We start from the raw sequence: 19761 nt of genomic DNA on the forward strand, positions 1-19761 counted from the left end.
CACTCAAGTCAGCAGCAGCTCTCAGTCTGTTTGTGGGATGATGGTGTCCTGGTACTTAAGTACTTTACTTCTTTCTTGCTTCATTCTCAATACATCCATGGGCTTTTTGACCAAGACTGGACAAAAGTGATTAAAATAGCACTGTATGCTGACTTGCTCTGTATGATCTTTCTTCCACTGGGCTGACAAGCTGCCTTGCATCCTTTCTGCAGGAATGTCTTATAGGAACATGTAAACTCTTTTCAGAACAGTATGCTTAGAAGCTTTGAGAAGTCTGAGATCACCACCTCAGTAACTTTCTTTTTAAATTTATATATTAAAAGTTTTAAACTTACATATAAACCCCCCATACTATATATATGCTAAATAATACCTATACTAAATTATATGTGAAGTGTGTATATATACACTTGCATATACTAAATATGTACTATATTATTTATGTTTTTATGTAAAAGCATGTATATATAGTATATATGTTTATATATAAAACATACAAGTTCATATATATTTATGTATATGTAAAATAATTCTGAGGGCTAATGGGTGGTTGTCTACCTGTAACTATTTTCAGTTCTGATCTATTGTAATGTCTTGGTCCCCCTTGAAGCTTCAGGTTTTAAACCTGTTGTGATGCTGTAGACTGACATACAGGCTTTTTAAATAGATGGTTCAGATTTTTATAAGGTGTGCTTTTCACTTATTTGCTATAGTTTAGTTCTACTATAATATCACAGAGTTATTAGCAATTATTTCTAAATTCTTCTGTGAATAATTCCTTGGATTTGGAATTTAGTATTACTGTAAGCCAGGTCTAAGGTAGTCTACTCATTGGTATAATTGTAGCTGTTACTCCACTGCTGCTTCTGTTAGTTTCTTGTCAATGCCTCCCATTTTCTTTACTTTCAAAGCCTTGTAGTTCTAGTGCCTTCTTCAACACATCTGATGAAAATAAGTGATTATATAAGTTAAGTCTTACAGTGCAGGAATCACATTTCCATTTTCGAGCATGGAAATGGTGTGTGGGCAGAGACCAGAAATCAAGACCAGTATTCTCAAGAGTGGAATTGGAGGGGCATGTGCATATGTAAGTATACTAATTGATATGAGTTGTCAACATTAGGGCTGATGGTGTCCCAAAGAAGAAATAAATAGTTGTTATGAGATTTTAATTTCTTCTACTTGTCACATAAGTTGTGTGATAGGGTTCGTAAGATGAATAACATATGAGTGGATTTAAGCCATAGACAATAAAAGTTTTAAGGTAATACTGCAGCTGAAACAGTCTTGCCTAGTTGTTTGTTCCTGTGTCTTTGCTACTTTTGTGCTTTAAACATTTCTTCCCTTGGACAAAGGAACAGATTTGGGTTGGTATTTTCTCCTCGTGGTTGGAGTAGTTTTAATACAGGTAGTTGTGTAATGGCAGCACAAGAGGAGTCAATAGAGCAGCAGAGATGAGCGGTGCTGCAACTGCTGATACTCCTGCTGGCATTTTCCTGCCTCGGAGCTCATGGCCCATGGCTGCAGTACTGACAGTCATCTATTAAAGGTTCTAAATTAAGTGTCCTATTTTTAATTTTTGGTTTCTCTGTGAAAATGGTGAGTTATGCATATACAAAACTTGTGTTTCACTGAGGAATTGGAAACCAAGAATTAAAGTGTTCTGGGTATCACTTTTAAACATTTTGTTAGGCCTTTGACTTTTTTCACCCTGTAATTTTGACTACATCATGAATTTAGGGAGGGATTTTTCACAAGGGCATGTAGGGACAGGATAAGGGGGAATGGCTTTAAACTGAGAGAGGAGAGACTTAGATTAGGTATAAGGAAGAAATTCTTCCCTGTGAGAGTGCCCAGAGAAGCTGTGGCTGCCCCATCCCTGGCAGTGTTCAAGGCCAGGTTGGATGATGCTTGGAGCAACCTGGTCTAGTGGAAGGTGTCCCTGCCTGTGACTGGGGGGTTGAACTAGATGATCTTTAAAGTCCCTTCCAGCCCAAACCAGTCTGTGATTCTATGAATTTCTTTAGAGGATTCAGTATTTGTCAACCTAACACTTCCAATCAACATAAGTTACAGAAAGTGGGGCAGTGGAGAAAAGTTTACCCTTGCTCTGGTTTGTTGGACAAATAAATAAGACAGTCCTGCCTTCAGTGGTGTGTGTTTGTGGGCCTGCACATAAAATGTGTGTGTCTTCGCAGCAAATCCTCTGCAAACACAGCCATAGGGGGTAGTCATACAGCATACACTCAGCATTGCTTCTAGTAAACCCGTTCTTGTGGTTATTTCCTGGAAAAGCTAATCAATGTCTTCTCTGCTTTAGCACAGCATAGGTGATAAAATGAGCAAAACTGTGCTTGTGAGCATTTCCTGGAAAAGTACATGTAGGTGATATGCGTAACTGCACTGTGGTTTTCACTTCCTACTGTTCCTATATTATTGTAAATTAAAGACCAACTACTCAGAAACTTGTATTTTTATTTTTTTCTGACTGATGGCAAATGCAGTCTTTATGTTAGCTCTGACCATCCAAAATGATAGATACTTGGATAGGTGTGCTAATGGATGGAATCAGTGTCTGCAGTGTGAATAACTCCCATTTCTTTCTTCAGATCTTGTATCTGGCAATTTTTTGTTCAATTTGTAACATGCAAAGCAGCTTGTCTGAAATTTGGCTTTTCCTCTTTAAGATCAAATAATTTAAGCTTCAGAAAGAAGTGTTCTCATGACATGTCTTGTGGGTCCTACAGGCATTAATAGTGTCTGGATCAGTGTGCTGAGTGCATTAAAGCAATATCCACCTTCAGATTTGAGATAGTAAGGAAGAGAGAGCAAAAGCAATTTCTGCAAAGGACAGTGATAACAGCAATGCGGCTTCAATTCATACCATGAACTGTAGAGGTTTTGCATGTCTAATGCTTACTAGAATGAAATACTCTGTTGTTGATCTTGATGTATCCAATTGGCTCCAGCAGAAATCATAATAAACTTAAACTAGTGACTTTGATTTACATATTTTGAAAGTGACCTGTAACGTATGTAATGACAATTGTCGTGGAGACTGTGGGATTTGAATTGAACTGAGTTGTGTGGTTAAGTCACATACTAAATTAGTCTATTCTTTGTGGAGCCCTATTCATCAAGCTAGGCTAGTAATTACTACTTTGGCAAAGTGGAGAACAGAGAAACAGTGTATTTGCATAAGGCAAGATGATTTACAGGTAAGTTTCAGAGTAATGTTTTTAAGCTCTGAGAGCTTGTCCATGTTGTGTGGGTACACATGGGGAGGCAAATCTAATGCTTTTGGAATGCACATACAGTCATGTTTCCAATATGTAATAGGTCATACAACTGTTAAAACAAATATTGTTGTTCAGTATTTGAGCTTGGCATAAGTAGCCTTCAGATGTTATCAGATCAGTTGTGGTCTGACTTACACATTAGAGAATATTTGTTTTACTGAAATACCTGGTATTTTTAATATGTATTGCAGTAACTATTTGAAACTAGCAGTAATTACACCATCTTCTTTAGTAGTATGAAATGTGTTTACCTTTTCCATTCAGATGTGTGCACAGTTTCAGCAGCTAGTGCATGTGTGCATGGAAGACATGTTCCCATAAATGTCATCACAGCACGTGACAAGAGATGACCAGGAGGATGACCAGGTCAGGGGATGTATGAGCATGGTCTGGCATTCCCTGTCAGGGGAGGTTTACAGTGCTCCTGGTTCTCTAGCTGCCCCAAGCTGCAGCATCCCATAAAAGCTTCCGAGCTTTCAAGGTGGTGGGTTTTTTGTTTTCTTTCATTACTGGTGTTACATAGACCTGAGCCCTTAGATTTCTTCTTTTTTTATTATTCTGATAAATTTTGAAGTTTTACTGATTGTGTTCTTCAGCCCTCCCTTGTGTTCAATTCATGTAACTTCACATCAGCCTTCATTTCAGTCTTTCTCTACTGTGTCCTGCAGTGCCTTTTTTGAAAAGCAATGTGAGGCACGTAAATCTTGTAAAAAGTAATAAAATATGAGGTGTTTACTAATAAAACAAGGTATATCTGATCCAGGTGTTCAATACTTGTCAATGTGAAGTATTTCTGAATTGAAAAACTAGTAATTTTAAAGAAAGATGAGACCCACGTATGTGTGGATAAAAACTCAAACAAGCATCTCCCTTAAAATATTTACATTTTAAACTTATTTGTATGTGTGTTTTTAAAAATATCCCACTTAACTTTGGATACTACTTTTCAAGTAAAAGCTCACTAGAGCAAGGAATATATAATGGTTTAGAACCAAACCTCAAGTGTGGTGGAATCATAGCACAGTTTGCTCATTTTCAATGCTAACTTCTAGTGAAATTGAAAGGAGGTGAGTGCCCTCCTGCAAATACTGAAAAGTGTGACTGTGCAATGTGCTGGTTAAATAACACAGTTTTGTTTTCAAATGTGTGACACTTTGGATTGCTTATTTGAATAAAGTTCTCAAGTTGGTGCTTATGATGGAGTGTTTGGTGCGTATAAATAAATAAAAATTAAAAATAAAAATTTAAGCAATTTTGAAATGAAAACAAATGAAAACAGAATGAAAGCAAAGCTTTAATATAATGTGCTATGGCTTGTAGGCAGTAAGGGGAGGGCAAAACTGTTCAGATGATGCTCTAGAATGACAGAATTAGCCATGAGTTCCGAATAAGGCTCAATTTGCTTGTGACAGCTATAATGTTTCCCCCTCCTCAGACACTGGGACTATATTGTCTGTCGTGACCAAAGTTTTCTTAAACTGTGATATTACTTTCTGTGAACAAAACTAAGTGAGACTTAAAAAACCAAACCCACAAACAACCTCCTTAGTATTTATGTCTCAGGTGCTTATGAGTATGTGCTGCCCTGCACTGGTAAGTTGAGTTAGCATTCCTACTTAGCTGTCTATATACTTATTTTCTTCAAAAAAGGTGCAAGAAAGAATTTTGAAAAACATTTTGTGTGGTGGGAAGTTTGAAAGGATAGTTATGATTTGAGTTTGTGAGAGAGAAGTAAAATCAGATGTAGGCTAAAGTTCCAATACATAGCAATTGAGTAACGACTGGTAATTCAGAACCAGGCCAATTTTATTTGACTTTTCCAGACAACTGCTCTTTGGCTTTCAGAGCAAACTTAGTAATTTTCAGATAAAATCAATTTTGTTAGCCAAAGCTAAAGGTGTTGGCTAAAATTAGAGCTTAGTTTGCAGCCCTAACTATGAACAGGCTGCTGTGTGTCTATAATTACTCTAAGAGGATTGTGCCAACTTTAATAATAGCTAATTTTGTGGAAGTACGTGATTTTTATAAACTTCTGTAGCATGTTGGAGTTGCATTTGATAAAAGTTTTATTAGGCTTCATTTGGCTTGTGGAATGGAGATTTAGAAATGTCTTGAGTTAGAATGGGGTAGCTCTGTGTAATGTAAGTTTATGTCATCTAGGTCCTTGGCTGGCACAGCACATAGAAAATAGCCTTACTCAAAATGTTGCCAGTGTTTGTTGTCATTGTGCTTAGTCATGTATCATCCTCAAAACTTTGATAACCAGTCTTCTTCAGTGGTTCTTAAGGATAAAATATTCTAGATGCTGACAGACTAATGAAGGCAGTATGTTAACATGTTGCAACTTATATTTTGTTTCCTTTCCTTTTATCATTACAAGTACACCATACAAAAGGAGAATAATGAGTAGAGTTGTCTTATAGGGTAGTATTGCCATTTTGTATCAGAAAACATGCCTGTGAAGCTTACAGAGGTTATGCTTGTCACAGAGCTGACTAGTGGCAGAAATTTCGTAGCTGTCATTGAGGGGAGGTAGTAAATGACATTTTAGTAATATATGGAAACATACCTATATAAAAATGAAGATTCTTTTCCCCCATAAAGATACTGAATAGAATGATGTTGATAATAACTTATCCCTTTAATCCTGCCTCATTTGTATTGGCTTTTTAACAAAACAAAAACACACAAAAGAGAGAGACAGACCATCTGAATATAAGGGTTTAAGTATCCTTTCTCCTAGTTTTTATTAACTTTCACTATCTATAGGATGTTGGGGATTAAGTTTTTAGAGTTTACACTCGGGCATAATAAATGGGGAAAAAAAACAAAATGGGAGGAGAAATAAAAGAGGAGGTCTAACCATGGGTTGCCTAACCTGCAGGGGAAAATGAAATTCCCTTTCTAAAATGTATTAAGGTACCAAGTATAATAATTATAACTGCATAAGAAGTGACATATTGGTGCGACAAACAGCAAAAGAGAATAATTCATTTGAGTTGGGAAAATATGGAAAATATGTGAAGAGGAGAAATGGATTGGAGAAAGTCTTCTGAAGCTGTATCTGGAGACTCTGAAATATTTGACTGAAGAAGAGCTGCTTTTGCTATACTTGGCTCCATGTTATTGGCTTAGTTCCTTTGGTTTTAAGGAAAAGTTTGAATAGAATTATGTGGGGAAAATCATCAATGTAAGAGTTGTAGGATTGGGTGAAGAGGAGAGAAATAATTGTTGAGGTGTCTGTAGGCATGCGGGATGTAGAGAGATTTTTGTACTGATGAGTGCAAGGTGCACCTATTTCTCTTCTTGGAGGTGCCTCTGGAGGAAAAATGAAACATTGTATGCAGAGCCCAGCATCGTGTTTTGCTTTAATATGAGTACTGGAAGAATGACTTTGTTTTTAGGGTGTTAAGTAACTTTTAATGTAAGAAACCAGAAAGAAAAGAATGGCCAGTGGTGTGGCAGAACCTAAAGAGAATGTTAAACTAGCATATCCGGCTATTGGTTTTGAATCTGGGTGGTATACACCGTTCCTCCCCAGATGTTTTCATACTTGTATCTTCAGGCCCCCTTCAGAAGCCTGCCAGATAAACAGTTGCAGTAGTATGGCCTAAATGAAACAATAGGGTTTATTTTGGCCAAAAATTAAGAAGTTCTGTAAAAGGGAGGATAAGAAAATAGTCAAAGAGTAAAGTGGTTGCTGGCAGAATGGTATTCTTCTCCCTCCCTTTGTTAGCTTGATAAGTCAAAGTATAAGGTTTTATTTCAGTTACCAGCTTAGTGGAAGTTACAGTTCAAAGGAATGTTTGTATTTGTATTTGGCAGTTACAGTTCAAAGGAACGTTTGTTTGTATTTGGGTTGGCATTCATGTTTGGGAATGGGAAGAAAATTTCTGCCTTGTCTTTGTTAGCTGTCAATGCAATATTGATAGTATGGATGGGCTGTGGTATCACCAGCACACTTGGCTAACTCTGCTTCAGGCATGTCCTTCCCTGGCCTTTATTTGCTGTTTGCTTATTCTGTTATTTGATACAAGTCATCCATCGCTACACACGTGCCTGCTCTTAACCGTAACTTCCTGCAGTCGTGTCCTTTTGATGCTGCACCTGTGTTCAACCAGCTCAACGCAGGCTCTCATTTGAAAGGGATCCCGAGATAACACTGCGGTCCTCTTCCTGCTGACTCTAGCTGCCTCCACTCAGCCACTGTTAAACTGGCATTTGTGAAGTGCTTGTCTTGTTACAGCATTTGTGCCCAGACTCTTCTGGTGAAGGAAGCGGATTATCTCCCAGTGCACTCCAACAGCATGTATGAAAGAGTAACGTTTCATGCACTGAAATGTAACTGAAGGGTCTGCAAGCCATGGAGATGTACCTCTGAGTTCTCAGTGGGCACATGAATGAGTAGAAAACCAAGTTTTAGGCAAATATTAGGAAAACCTATTCAGTACACCCAGTTGTTTCCCTGCAGCTGGGGTCACCTTACGCTCTTGCAATCTTTTTCAAGCGTAGCTCACTCATGCTAAACATATAGCAGGGAACATCTTGTGTTAAGTAGAGATAGGAACCCAAACAGAAGAAGAGGTCAAGCATGGAAATAAATTCCAGTCAGTACTGAATGACTGAGAAATCCCTTTTCTGTCACTCCCTCTTGTTGTTTGGAGAGGTGGTGTTTGAATTCACTTCAGAAATCAGAAGCAAAGTACAGATAACATGGGGTTTTTTTTGGTGTGGTTTTTTTTTTTTTTGTGCTTTTTTTTTTTTTTTTTTTTTTAAGAAAAATACCCTTACCCTCGCAATTCACATTAACATCCAGAAGCGAGTGGCTCAAGCCTATAGTCACCTGCATCATCACATTATCTTTTCCTGATCAGAACGTGGAATATTGAATGTTGTGATGTACACGTTACACTTAAATTTTTATCTAAATGTTTCTGCGTTATGTATTTTAGTATTTTTGTGTTAAATGATTTGAGATGGCTTAATCCAGCCTCATAGTTTGTTAGTACACCTAGTTCTGTGGACCACTTTTGGAAAAGAAGATAGATTCCTCCACAGACCAAAACCTTTTCACAGTTCTCTGGTCCTTCAGTGTACTTTGTGGTGACAGCTGCAAGCGTGTTCTGGTTATCAGTGAGTGATTCAGAGATGTAACCTGGCTGTAAAGTGCCCCTTTCAAAGGCCATAGCTCCACAGTAAGCTTTCTTTAGCTATATTGCATGCATTTATGGAAGGGATTAGTAATAGTTTTTTGTTTTTTCTTGGAAGTCATTGGGAAGCAAGAGTAAATCTGTTTTGATTTCACTTGGCATAGATTAGTGGGTGTCAAATGTTACACAATACTTGACTATGTACTGCTGTTAAGCTGGCCATGGCAAAGGGATTACCCGACAAGCTCTTCAGCCATTTAAAGGGAATCATGCTGCTTCCTTGCCCTGGTGGTACTCTCTTTCCTGCCCAGGACCTTCTTTTGACAGTTTGTGTTTGGAGGTAGAAAACCACGCAGATGTGCAAGAACTGGTTTGACAGCATTGTGTTCAGCTTCTACCTTGCTAATTGTTTTTGTGGATTATTTGGATTGTGTAGAAAGCTTTTTCCAAATCCCCTTTATTACTGAAGTTATTGTTGCCAGCAGGAATAAGATTAAAGGTGCTTAAGTCTGTAGAGTTGTTTCTAATTTGTTCATGTCATTTCAGTGGCTTTTGAAGAGAACTGTCTCTTCCCCTCCCTGCTCCCCTGTGGTACTGTGTTGATCTAGGGCTGAGAAGCCAAGCCATTGGAAGAAAATTCATTTTGTTCCCTAATTATTATGCTGGCACTTGGGAGATAATTTTTCCCTTCATGCACTGCCAATTAATATGCAAATGAGCTGATAAATATTTATACCGTGATTTAAATTATGCAGGGAGCGCTTTCAGTGTACTCTGCAAATGAATTGTTCATGGACTTCAAAGTGCTGGCTGCTGTGCTAACGAGAGGAGATTTGCATAAGGCCCTAATCAGGCGCATACTGATTAAGCTTCATTATGGAAACTGCCAGCTGCAATCTTTGTTTCTATTTTATTACAAAAAGGGGAACTTTTCACGCTTCAGTCGCCTTGACAATGTCAGACACAGCTAGTAGGAGAGACTGAAACTCCACAGAGCAACTGAAGTTTCCCTGTTCAGTTGAAGATTGCTATGGTGTAGCTGAAGTTGTATTTCTTCTCCCACCTCCCCACTCCCTTTCGTGTTCGGTCGAGAGCAGTAGTGTAGATTTGATAGAAATTGCCATTCTCCCTTTCCTTGGACTATCTGAACCCGTAGAGGATACCACAGCGATGCTGGACTGCAGTGACTACGTTATAGGTGGGTACCAGCTCCGTTCAGCTCTTTCTTATGAGCATTTAATATGGACATAAGGGCTGTGAGGTTGACTATGCATAGAGGCTTACTTGCATATGCAGAGGTGAGAGGAAGTATTTGTAAGGCTGAAGCTCACCAGTGAATCGGCAGCAAGTAGCTGCCTGGTAGATAGTCGGATAGGTCTGTACCAGGGAAATACATGGTGTGGTTGTTCGGTGTTTTTTTTCGTTGTTTGTTTTTTTTACTTCTTTCCCTCACTTCAGGAGAATTTGTTTCCTCTGCACTGGAGAGATTTGCTGCTAGGCTTGGATGATATTAATACAGACCTTTTGCTTTTAGGGTTTCAATCTGAGAAGCATTTGGCTTCTGACAAACACTGGACTTGACTTGCATATTTGTGTTGTGAATTCTAAAGCATTAAAATAAATAAGAGTCCCAGTCTCAAAGAATTTAGTGGTTGTATTGAGCCATTCCCCGACAGAATGTATATTATGTCTGTGTATTTCTAATGTAATAGCAAGGTTCTTCATGTGGAATAGAAAACAAGGTGGAGTGCATGGTGATTGCCATTGATACTGTTGCAAGCTATGCCTAAGGTTACTGGGATAATGTATTTCCTGCACTGAGATTCCATCAGGATGGCAGAACAGACATGCCATAATTTCTTCTTTATGTCTTTTAAAGTTATTTATGATAATAGATCACCCTAATTTGACAATAGATTTTATTTCTTTTCAAGGCTCCCCAAAGCTCAATTTATAGATTTCTTTTTCTTTTGATTCCATAAGTTCACGTAATAACTTATATATCAAAGTAGAAGAATATATTTTTGGATGGTAAATTTTGAAGCAGACAACTGAATACTTGTTTCTGAATATGAAGTGGGGTTTTTTTGAAAATAAATTTCAAAAGAATTTTGTGGCAAGTTTTCACTTGCATAGAACTTTGTGGGGTTTTTTTTTATTTATTTGTTTTGGTGTTTTTTTGTTTGTTTGGGTTTTTTCATACAGATTAGTGAATCATTTTTCTTGTGCCCAATACTCCATCACCATACTTCTTTCACTGGGTGAAAGAAAAAAGTTAATGATATATTCTACATTAAGATTTTTCTGTGTTTTGCCTAGCTATGTATAGTCCTTAATATACTCCAGGTTGGTGCAGTGTCTGTTATTTCTTATGAATACTGTTTGCAGTGTTACTGGGGGGGGTGTGAAAGCTTGGCACAGCACTGCCTTACGACAACCTCAGCCCCACTAGTAGAGTAGCAGTACTGAATGTATTCACTCCTGAGAGGTTTGATTTCAATCATGCACCTGCTGCTTTCAATCCTTCCTTCTGTGGAGTTTGTTTTTAGATAATTTTGGCAGAAGTTGTAGCCCAGGGCCTTTATTTAAAACCTGAGTAAAATGTAAAGAAAAAAGAAAAGGTGAGGGCATTACGGTTTGGATTTTTTTTAGCCCACTTCATTTGTTATTCTTTTAACTCTAAAGCAGAAATTGCATGAGCATGTATAAACCAAATAATCTTTTTATTTGACGTATAATGAATCTGTAAGTTTAGTATCCTGTGGATATATGTCTGTTTTGCTGGTAGTAGTGTTGTGCTTCAGATGTATGCCATACCATTTGCAATGGAAATGGAGGCATTGTTCTTGGTGCTTTATATGCAGAAGGCCCACAGATTGAACAAGACATAGTCAGCTGGTGAAATAATGGATGCTATCCTTCATTTGAACTTGATGTTTTTTCACTCAACTTCCTCCTTTTTTGCAATAGCAATGTTTGAGGTCTTTGTTAGAAATAAACCTTTACAGTAAAATAGTCTTCATTTAGACATGCTTTTAGTAGCTGAGTAAACTTCATGTGTATGTGTAATACTAGGAAACACTGAAATCCTTTTTTAAAAGGATTTTATTTGCAGCATAGCCTGACAGAAAAACATGTCTTAGTTCATTTATGAAAACAGGTCTGTATAGTTATAATTTTGTCTCTGAGGAAACTTGCTGGTCTTGCAGGAAAGTTTTGTTGTAGGAGCCTCCTCATAATGAGGGAATAGTCACTATGTTGCTTGGAGTTCTGTGCACAGGGCAGTTGTGTCCCCTTCTGGGTTTAGTTTGTTTACCATTAGAATCCTGCATGGTGGTTTCAATGCTTTAATTTCTGTAACAAACTAGTACAGGAAGTCCTGTGTTGTTTTCCTTGCAAGAGCTTTTTTAAGTGGTTTGGTGCATAGATCCCATGTTACTGAGATATGACCTCCTCAGCCTGTGCTCTTCCCTTTTGTGGTCATTGCTGTTGTGAGTTCAGGCTAACCTTATGCTCTGGGTTTAAAAAACACATTCTATATCCAATCACTCTATGAGTTAACCCAGTTTCCACAACCAAATATACTGGCCTTCTAAGCCCTCTTTGCTCATATTCATTCCTATTGGATGACAGCCCTTTGTGCCTGTTTCTAAAAGGAACTCTCCCATTCAGTGTTCTCTGAAACTAAACTGATTTCAGTAGCCATCTGTGGGTCCAGGAATGAACTAATGCTGTTTATCAAATGAACGTTGCCTATAATCACTTTAAATAAATGAGCTGTTGCCACAACAATAAACTCAATGTAAGGCATGTGCAACTTCTAGATAGAAACATAGTTGTGTGTTTTAAACACAGATCTATTAGCATGGAATTGCAGCTGCTCTGGGCAGGGCACGTCTCTAGGATGAAGGATCATTGCCTCCCTAAGATTGTGTTTTACGGTGAACTTGCCACTGGTTGCCGCAAGAGAAGTGCCCCAAAGAAGAGATATAAGGACTCCCTGAAACAATACCTTAGCCTTGGCCATATTGACTACCATCAGTGGTCCACCTTAGCCTCCAATCGGGAGACTTGGAGACACCATACATAATGCCATTGTCTCCTTTGGGAATACAAGCAGAACTAGTCTCAAGGAGAAAAGACAACATAGAAGGAATCGTGCCCCGCCTATACCACCCAAGGAGACCTCTCGTTGTGCTTTTTGCAACTGAATTTGCCTATCCCACATTGGCGTTTTTAGTCATCAGCGCGCTTGTAGAAAGCGTGGGTAAAGCCCTTCCCAAATCTTCGTTCGCGAAGTCAAGCCATGATGATGATGATGATGATTAGCATGGATGGACGCATCAACAACAAACATTTCTGTGCAGACAGTAGAACTCATGTTCTGTTTCTAGGTTGTGGATCATGCTATCTAAACTTGGAAAATAATGAAAGAAGGAGCTGGTTCTGCATTTCCAACATTAGCAGAGCTCTATCTTTCAAGACTGTGAACTCATAGCTTGAATCTGTTAAGCAGCTTTTTGTTGAAGTGTGGGCCAGCAGTGCTGAGCTGGAAAGTATCTCCTCACTCACGTCCCCTTTCCAAAATCAGTTTAGAATCATAGAATCATAGAATAGTTAGGGTTGGAAAGGACCTTAAGATCATCTAGTTTCAACCCCCCTGCCATGGGCAGGGACAACTCCCACTAAACCATGTCATCCAAGGCTCTGTCAAACCCAGCCTTGAACACCGCCAGGGATGGAGCATTCACAACTTCCTTGGGCAACCCATTCCAGTGCCTCACCACCCTTATAGTAAAAATCTTCCTCCTTATATCCAGTCTAAACTTTGCCTGTTTAAGTTTGAACCCATTACCCCTTGTCCTGTCACTACAGTCACTAATGAAGAGTCCCTCCCCAGCATCCTTGTAGGCCCCCTTCAGATACTGGAAGGCTGCTATGAGGTCTCCACGTACCTTCTCATCTCCAGGCTGAACAGCCCCAACTTTCTCAGCCTGTCTTCATGTGGGAGGTGCTCCAGTCCCTGATCGTCCTCATGGCCCTTCTCTGGACTTGTTCCAAAAGTCCCATGTCCTTTTTATGTTGAGCACGCCAGAACTGCACACAATACTCCAAGTGAGGTCTCATGAGAGCAGAGCAGAGGGGCAGGATCACCTCCTTCGACCTGCAAACATTTAACACATTTGCCTTTATGCTAAGAGTGACATTGGTAGTTCAGATGTCTTACATGTGTCTGACTTTTGAAAGATTTAAGCATATGCATAGGAACATTCTGCATTCAATTGCATCAGTTGTTTACATGGGAGTTTTCATTTGTTTTAAAAATACTGACATTTCTTAACTTGTATTTCCTAACTGCTTATTGGAGTTTTTCCGAGTTGGATGTCTCTTATCTTTTCTCTCACACATGCTGCATTTGTAGTTCGTTCCCTCCTGTTCCTGCCCCACACTCCCAGCGAGGCTTCATCTTGACTCTCGTTTTCATTCAGGCCCCTGTCCATGTGCTTCATTCATCCTGGCTTGTGGTTGTGTTCCTCTGCTGCTGTCACCCCTGGTTCTATTAGCCTGGGGGTGGCACTGGTCTCTCTGGGCAATAGCAGGTGATAGTGTACATCAGCAGTCTGCTTTCTCATTTTCAAGTCTCATAGACTGCCAAGCAGAGAAGTGTCTGAGCATTCTTGGAAATACCTGAGGGAAAGATGCAGCAGTTAATGCTGTTACTGTATTCTTCAGCCTGCTGTTATTTTGGTAATCTCTGCTTTGATGAAAGTACATGACAGAGGTAACCTTTTAAGCACCTAGCAATTGAATAACCTGAGTAAAGCATTCATTGAAGTTGCATTTAACTGCTTGTGGGAATGGAAGAATATGCTTAAGGATTTGCTTATGCTTCATTTTATAAACTGTCGAGACTTTTTGTAGTTTTGGTTTGTGATAATGTGTCACACTGAGGTAAGTAGCAAGATACGAGGAGGTAATAAGCTGGAGACCTGATGCTGTACACACAACATCTGTATAGATTCCTGTATAAGGAAACTATATTCTCTCTGTGCCATCTGGAGAGGCCCTCTGCATTGCGCTATGTTCAGCTGACAAGCTGAAACCAAGAGCAGACTTTTCAATAGGTTTCATACAGAGGGAAGAGGAAGAGGAATTGTTTTATATTTGTATTGCTTTGCATGAATATATAGGAGATATAAAATCACTTAATATCAGTAATTTTACAGGCATTCCTGTAAAATGCAAATGCAGTATTAGAAAAATGGCATCTATTTAATTAAAATGACTGAATTTCCTTTCTCTTCTAGCTGGGGGGAAGGAGGGAGGAATGGCAGGGACGACTCAAGAATAATACAGGACATGGTGGTCAGACTTAATATTTTCGAATCTTGATGTAGTCATTGTTCCTTCCTTTTTTTCCCCCACCCTTCCTCCCTTTTTGCTACTATGGCTTTCCCTGTATTGAAAATCAGGTTTCTACCTATCTTTGCCCTCTAGCATGCTGTCATTTATGCCCTTAACACCATGTTTTCGCATGTGGGAATAATGACATATTAAATTTTAAAACAGTATTTATCTGGAATGTTCGGTATTGTGTTCTACTTCTGATCGTTCTTTTTGTGTTATAATCTGAATTAGGCTAAAGTACATATAACATTTCTGATGTTATACGAGAAGGTATGAATAGTTTTTTGGTTGTTTTGTGGTGGTTTTTTGGTTTTTTTTTTTTTTTTTTTACTTTTCCCTGTATTAGTTTATCTTTATCTCTGTTTTAATGCAGACTCAAGAATGAACAATCCGTCAGAAACCAGTAAAACATCAATGGAGAGTGGGGATGGGAATACAGGTAAGAAATGATTAATTGGTGTGCAGGTATTTGCTGGTGGAATTCAATGGATATTAAAAGCAAATTTTCTTCACCAGTTTACAGGAATGAAAGCAAACCAAGCCCCACACCTACTGTTCATAGAATGGAAATGCTTTTGTCTTGTCAATAAACCTACTGTATGCAGGGCATTTTTCACACCTGCTGTAACAGAGCACTACCCACCCTTTGTATAAGATTCCCTTTCCCCATTTCATCTGTCTGTGATGTTTCTGATATTGTGGAAGGTGTGGTGGCACTAGCTCTCCATAAGTAGTCTCATTTATTTTCCTGGCAGAACATGACTTCGGCACCTCTAACTTGGTCATTTATGTGTGGCTGAAGTTTTCCCTGGCAGATGTGGGCCAATGGCTAATCTTGTTTCCATTTTAGGTTTCATTTAAGCTCTCACAACAGTTCTTAAGAATAAGGCAAAGGGAGAAAGCATAATTTCTCAACATCAAAAAAAAAAAAAAAAAAAAAGGAGCCATCTTTTCTGTCATTTTCCCATGTGTTAAAACAGAACCTTGACATTTGGCTGGGAAAGAACAGCCTTTGTGTCAGGGCCAGTGTGCTTCTTAGCACATCCTTAAGATGTGGCCAAGTTCTAAGCCATTGAAGAAGCTTGTTAAGCCACTAAAACTCAATCACGCTGTCTCAGGCTGTAATTCCTTTCTGGAGGTAATTTAATGTTCATTTTAGAAGCAAGAGAAATGACAGCTCTGAATGGAAAGTAAATAGTTTAACCTAACTCAGAATCTTCTCTGAGATCAGAGTAGCGTTTGGAAAGAGAAAATTTTGATGAGAAGGAAGTTGCTTTAAGAGAAGGCTAGTTACCTTGTATAACGAAAATTAGTTTTCCTCCTCTTGGCTCAGTCATCAGAGTTTAAAATGAAACTCTGGTGTTGTGATGAAATGGACAATTATTTTATGCTGCTGTCTCCTCATTCTTTGTGCAAGGCTTTAATAAAGATAAGAGTGACTGAATGTTCCCGATACTGATCCAAGAGGCTGGATGTTTTCTGCTAGTGCATGGGGTCAGTCGGCAGGAATTCTGCTTGCTTATTAATATGTGTTTTGTTACTGGCATCTCAGTTTTTTAAATTTCTGTTGTAATAGGAGAGAGATAAATTCTTTTTATGTACAAAGATAATTTTTTCTGGTTCTAATACTGGTTTAGGGTGATATAAAACATTATTTCAAAAAACATGGGCTGCTAATATTTCTTAATTATAAACAGCATCAAGAGAACAATGGCTTTAAATAGCCCCATAGAATCCTTTTAGCTGGGTGGTGTGTGTAAACTTCTGAAAAATTCAGACTCCTTGCTCTGTGTGAGTTCCCTGTGTATGCATTTTCCAGAGTGCACTCCCAGGAAACTTCCTGGAGCACAGCTGTAGCATTTTCACGTGAACTGAGCTGTTAAAGAGGAGGACTTGGTTGATTCATTATCACAGTAGTATTGCCTCTGCTTCAGCAGAACCCTGGCTCTGCTTTCCTAGGCAAATACTTCATCAGTGTGAAGGTGGTGGTCATGGTATAAGAAAATCGATGCATGGCAAAGCTGCATGTAGGTTCTTTCATTGCATAAGGGGATACAGTGTCTTTATTTTCTTATAGTCTAATAGGTTAGTTATTACAAAAGTTTGACTCTTACTGATGTTTGGACCTTTTGCAAACATTGCTTCTGCAATTTAAATGTTCCTGGTCATTCCTTTCAGTTTTGTTTCCTGACTTTTTAAATGATCCAATCTAAAGTAATGTAGAATTTTTGAGAGCCCTTTGTTCTGCACCCAGTGTTTGGTTGTGTTTTTTAAAATACAGTGCTCATAAAACGCTGGCGGTAGTGCTTAATGGCATTTGTGACATTTTTGGAGGGTCAAGCATCAGTTGCATTAGTCAACAGGTAGATGTGAGTATTCCCTGAGAGGAATACTCATGGAACATAATCCTAGGCTTAGGATCAGAGTACTTACAGAATCACAGAATCACAGAATCCCAAGGGTTGGAAGGGACCTAAAAAGATCATCTAGTCCAACCCCCCTGCAAGAGCAGGGTAACCTACAGTACATCACACAGGAACTTGTCCAGGCGGGCCTTGAATATCTCCAGTGTAGGAGACTCCACAACCCCCCTGGGCAACCTGTTCCAGTGCTCTGTCACTCTTAAAGAAGTTCTTCCTGATGTTAACGTGGAACTTCCTATGTTCCAGTTTACACCCATTGCCCCTTGTCCTATCACTGGATATCACTGAAAAAAGCCTAGCTCCATCATCCTGACACCTACCCTTTACATATTTGTAAACATTGATGAGGTCACCCCTCAGTCTCCTCTTTTGCAAGCTAAAGAGACCCAGCTCCCTCAGCCTCTCCTCATAAGGGAGATGTTCCACTCCCTTAATCATCTTTGTGGCTCTGCGCTGGACTCCTTCAAGCAATTCCCTGTCCTTCTTGAACAGAGGGGCCCAGAACTGGACGCAATATTCCAGATGCGGCCTCACCAAGGCTGAGTAGAGGGGGAGGAGAACCTCTCTTGACCTACTAACCACTCCCTTTCTAATGCACCCTAAGATGCCATTTGCCTTCTTGGCCACAAGAGCACATTGCTGGCTCATGGTCATCCTCCTATCCACCAGGACCCCCAGGTCCCTTTCCCGTTCACTACTTTCCAGCAGGTCAACCCCCAACCTGTACTGGTACATGGGGTTGTTCTTCCCCAGATGCAAGACTCTACACTTGCCCTTGTTAAATTTCATCAAGTTTCTCCCCGCCCAACTCTCCAGCCTGTCCAGGTCTCGCTGAATGGCAGCACAGTCCTCTGGTGTGTCAGCCACTCCTCCCAGTTTTGTGTCATCAGCAAACTTGCTGATTATGGTTATGGGCTCTGTGGTTACTTAGTGAAAAGAACCCAGCCTTCATCTTGGATGCTAAGGAGCTGAAAGTGCCATTGATTGTCCAGGGATTTCTGAAGCAAAATGCATGAAGAGCGTTTTTATTAACACTCAGTTCTTGTTTTTGTAACTTTCTGTAACTGTCTACTTTCCAGTGACATTTGTAAATCATGTGAGTCTGCTGTGTAAGAGCTAGTAGTCTATCTCTTAAACCTCAGAGGATGTTTGTTTGGATCATTTCTGTTTCAAACTGTAGTAAGCTAATGCAACGTGAAAGCTTGAAGAGAAATTACTGTAGGGTGTGGAATTTACATTTGGCAGAGCCAGTCTTCTCAAGGGAAAAAATATTGTTGCCGCTGGTAAAGATGACTTACCATCATCAGTAGTTCTCTGAGCTAACAGCTAAGTTTCATGGAAGCTAACAGGTCAGGGTTTTGTGTTTCTGACTCTATTTAGGGAACATAGTACAGTCCCCTGAATACACTGGTTACAATAAAATGCCTGAAATAGTTTTTAACTTTAAAATTTTTGTGCTAACTGGACTCCCTTTTAAACATCTGCAAAAGCAACTCCATATTTCATATGAATTAAAAACAGCAACAGAAGTCTTTTTGACTACAAGAGTTGTTGGATGGCTGTTTTCACACAAACATGAATTGGTCAAACGGTGTTTAGTATTGCAGAATTACAAAAATCTTTTCCAACCTTCGGTTGTGGCTGGACAGTCTGTTTAGTATCTAGTGGGAAAAAAGAGAGAAGTACATGGTGTGGCTTACAGTAAACAGCCATTTTGGTTTCCTTTTTATAGGTTGTAGCATAAAATTTTCCAGAGCAACTCAACCTTGTTTGTTTCTTTGTGCAATGTATATTCTTTATTTAAAAGCTGTATGAATGCAGGACTGTGAAAGCCAAGGTTATAATGCCTGTGGTAGCTGGAGTATTATGACATGCATTGACATAGCAGTAAAATAATAGTGTAAGTGTAGCATTTGGAAGGATTCTTGTTTGCATTACTCCTGATTGTCCAGTTTCCGTAAGAAGAAAATCTGTAGCAGCGTTGGAGAGGAACCATGAAATATTCTTCAACTGCTAAAATTTGGAGCAAAAATTAATGCTAAACTTCTTAGTAATATGGACAAGGAATCAGCAGCTTCTCTCTCAATCCATTTAGGGAGAGGGAAATTTACTGCTGGTGCTGGAAGAAGTCTCCTAGAGCACTGCGCAGATACCCACTCGTGATGGTTTTGAAATCTTCCTTCTCCTTGCTCACCTTCCCTTCCTGAGGCCTTTCTTGCACTTTACTCCACATCTCCCCAGACCTGTAGTTCCTCACTCCTCTTCTTACGTGATTTGTAAACTCTGACTGAAGTCTGGTAATTATAATGATTTGAGAGTATTGACTGTAGGTGCAATTTTACTTTGTCATGCCTTTATCCTCTGCAGGTTCAATTCTAAACCACCATAAACTAATCCATATTAAGGTTGTCTTGGTACTTACTTAGTATTCTGTTTCTTTTCCTGGAATGGTTTTGAATGAGAATGGTTCAAAGATTTGAT

The 19761-nt window shown here is 39.2% G+C and overlaps 1 protein-coding gene across 5 annotated transcripts in view; it reads left to right on the forward strand.

Moving 5' to 3' along the window:
• The window catches only part of POU2F1 (POU class 2 homeobox 1), a 118974-nt gene that overhangs the window by 48741 nt on the left and 50472 nt on the right, over positions 1–19761 (forward strand). For 3 of the 5 annotated variants that reach the window (XM_065676462.1, XM_065676458.1, XM_065676456.1), the window contains one exon: positions 15231–15296. In XM_065676462.1, the coding sequence (XP_065532534.1) occupies positions 15239–15296 (58 nt within the window). In that variant the 5' untranslated portion in view covers positions 15231–15238. Of the gene's footprint in view, positions 1–9383; positions 9648–9816; positions 9825–15230; positions 15297–19761 lie in introns of those variants that run through there. The other 2 variants (XM_065676457.1, XM_065676461.1) reach the window with 2 other exon arrangements.

Source organism: Lathamus discolor, chromosome 4 (assembly GCF_037157495.1).
Source record: "Lathamus discolor isolate bLatDis1 chromosome 4, bLatDis1.hap1, whole genome shotgun sequence".
Classification (NCBI taxonomy): Eukaryota; Metazoa; Chordata; class Aves; order Psittaciformes; family Psittacidae; genus Lathamus; species Lathamus discolor.